The sequence below is a fragment of the Cyprinodon variegatus genome, unplaced genomic scaffold (assembly GCF_000732505.1).
Source record: "Cyprinodon variegatus isolate N-32 unplaced genomic scaffold, C_variegatus-1.0 Scaffold88, whole genome shotgun sequence".
NCBI lineage: Eukaryota > Metazoa > Chordata > Actinopteri > Cyprinodontiformes > Cyprinodontidae > Cyprinodon > Cyprinodon variegatus.
In genome coordinates, this window is record NW_015150541.1 from 521,024 (window position 1) to 523,030 (window position 2,007).

A 2,007-nucleotide genomic window follows, 5' to 3' on the forward strand; every position below is an offset into this window, starting at 1 on the left:
GTCACCTACAATTTTGGAGAGATGCAGCAGAGCGTCTGCGGAAGGGGCGGGGAATATTTGCGTTCACTTCAACACACATGCAAACGACCGGGAGTATAAATCAGCCTTAAAGAGATCATCTCAGTATTAACCTGCATTATTATCATAGCAGGATTTAAAAAAAATAAAACAAAAACATTTGGGTGCACCATCATGCTTTGGAAAGGCTTTTCTCCAGCAAGGCAATTAGAGGTAACTGGATATAAGGATAGAAAGAAAATGTTGGGTTCTTAAAAATAGAAATGCATGCCACACTTTTCAGATTTTTTTGTCCTAATTTTTTGTGAATGTATCCTTCCCTCTCTGGTTTAAACGGATGCTCTGCTTTGGGTTGGTCTGTTATGTAATAAAATCCGCTGAAGCTGCTGGCTTAAATGTGATGAAGGTGTTAAGGGTTAGTTTTCATGGTAAACTGCTTCAGACCCATGTCAGTTCTCTCTCTCTCTTTTTTTTTTTTTTTTTTTTTAAGCATATCACTACCATGTTTCTTCCTTCTCCCTGCAGATAGTCTCCAGTTTTAAGGCCACCTCAGGGTCCCGCGCTCTGTGCCAGCTGCTCAAGGAGTACATCGGCCATCGGGATGGCATCTGGGACCTCGGTGTCACCCGGACACAGCCGGTGGTGCTTGGCACCGCCTCTGCTGGTACACGGTTTAACCAAAATGCATTTAATAACCATAATAGATTAAATACTCCTACTGCAGAAAATGGAAATCTAAATAAATCATTTTTTTTTTCTTAAAACCAGTGCATTTGTTCTTTAATTAAGGAGTTAGTGAGACACTTTGCCAATGGAACAAGACAATTTACATTTAAAATAAGAATAAACAATTGCATTGTCTTATTTCAAGTGCATATTATCTAATTATCTTATGTTTAGAGTAAAATATTCATTCCATTGGCAAATCCTCTTATTTATCTACTCAAATTAAGGGTAAATACACTTAATTTATACATTTTTTTTACTTATTTCTAGATAGTTTTTGCAGTGTAAATATAAAAACCAGAATAAGCTGATTGGTTTGAGGGTCAACAGGTTTCATGGTGTTTCCCTTCCTCCTCTTTGACAGATCACTCCGCTCTGCTGTGGAGTATAGAGACTGGGAAATGTCTGCTGAGGTACGCTGGCCATGCAGGATCAGGTATGCTGCTGGAAATGAATCTTTACCGTCTTTTCTTCTGCATTTGGAAAGAAACTGACATTTTCTGATCATTTTTTTTGTTCCAGTCAACTCCATCAAATTTCACCCCACTGAGCAGATGGCGCTCACAGGTACGGATGCGAATACTTTCAGGGTTTAAACTTTTCGGCTGCATCTGTGTCAATAGGTTGGATGTTTCCTGAGACATCCGCAGTGTCTGGGTGGGAATCTGTGTTAATGACTGTTTTTTTTTTCTTCTGTTTTCCGCAGCCTCCGGAGACCAGACGGCTCACATCTGGCGCTACATGGTGCAGCTCCCGGCCCCGCAGCCGCCGCCAGATGTCAGCGTGAGTAGCTTTGTGCTCTGATTTCTACAGCAAGCTGAAACGGCTTCAAGGGTTGGAGCAGAGAGCTTCTCAGCTGAGGCTCACAGCTGGAACCAGTTATTTACACTAATGTTGGGGGGGGGAAAATGCAGAACCTTTTGTTTCTGTCTAAAAAAAACAAATCTGAGTAAACATTTCAGGTTTAGGTCATAATTTTAGCCCCTTGTTAACTAACATTTTTATTTTAAAGGTTCATTAGCTTCCTGGATAATGTTGCTTGTGTTGCTGTCTGTCTGGAGAATTGTTCCAACTGTAGAAAAACACCAAAGAGACCTGGAGCCAGGCTTTTAGCTAGCAAGTATACGGCCATACATACCTTGTTTTTGCCCGGGAAACTTTGCTCAGATGTTCAAAATTTCACAAGCAGTAAAAGCTAAAGTTGGAAAATTTTTATTTTTCCTGCTTGTCGCGCCACATCAACCAATCAGAGAAGCTGATCAG

General features: G+C 40.7%; 1 protein-coding gene across 2 annotated transcripts in view; it reads left to right on the forward strand.

Annotated features, from left to right (window-relative positions):
- The window catches only part of LOC107083961 (WD repeat-containing protein 37-like), a 31,936-nt gene that overhangs the window by 17,584 nt on the left and 12,345 nt on the right, over positions 1-2,007 (forward strand). For both annotated transcript variants that reach the window (XM_015373565.1, XM_015373564.1), the window contains exons 6-9: positions 544-682; positions 1,109-1,180; positions 1,267-1,311; positions 1,451-1,527. In XM_015373565.1, the coding sequence (XP_015229051.1) occupies positions 544-682; positions 1,109-1,180; positions 1,267-1,311; positions 1,451-1,527 (333 nt within the window). The remainder of the gene's footprint in view (positions 1-543; positions 683-1,108; positions 1,181-1,266; positions 1,312-1,450; positions 1,528-2,007) is intronic.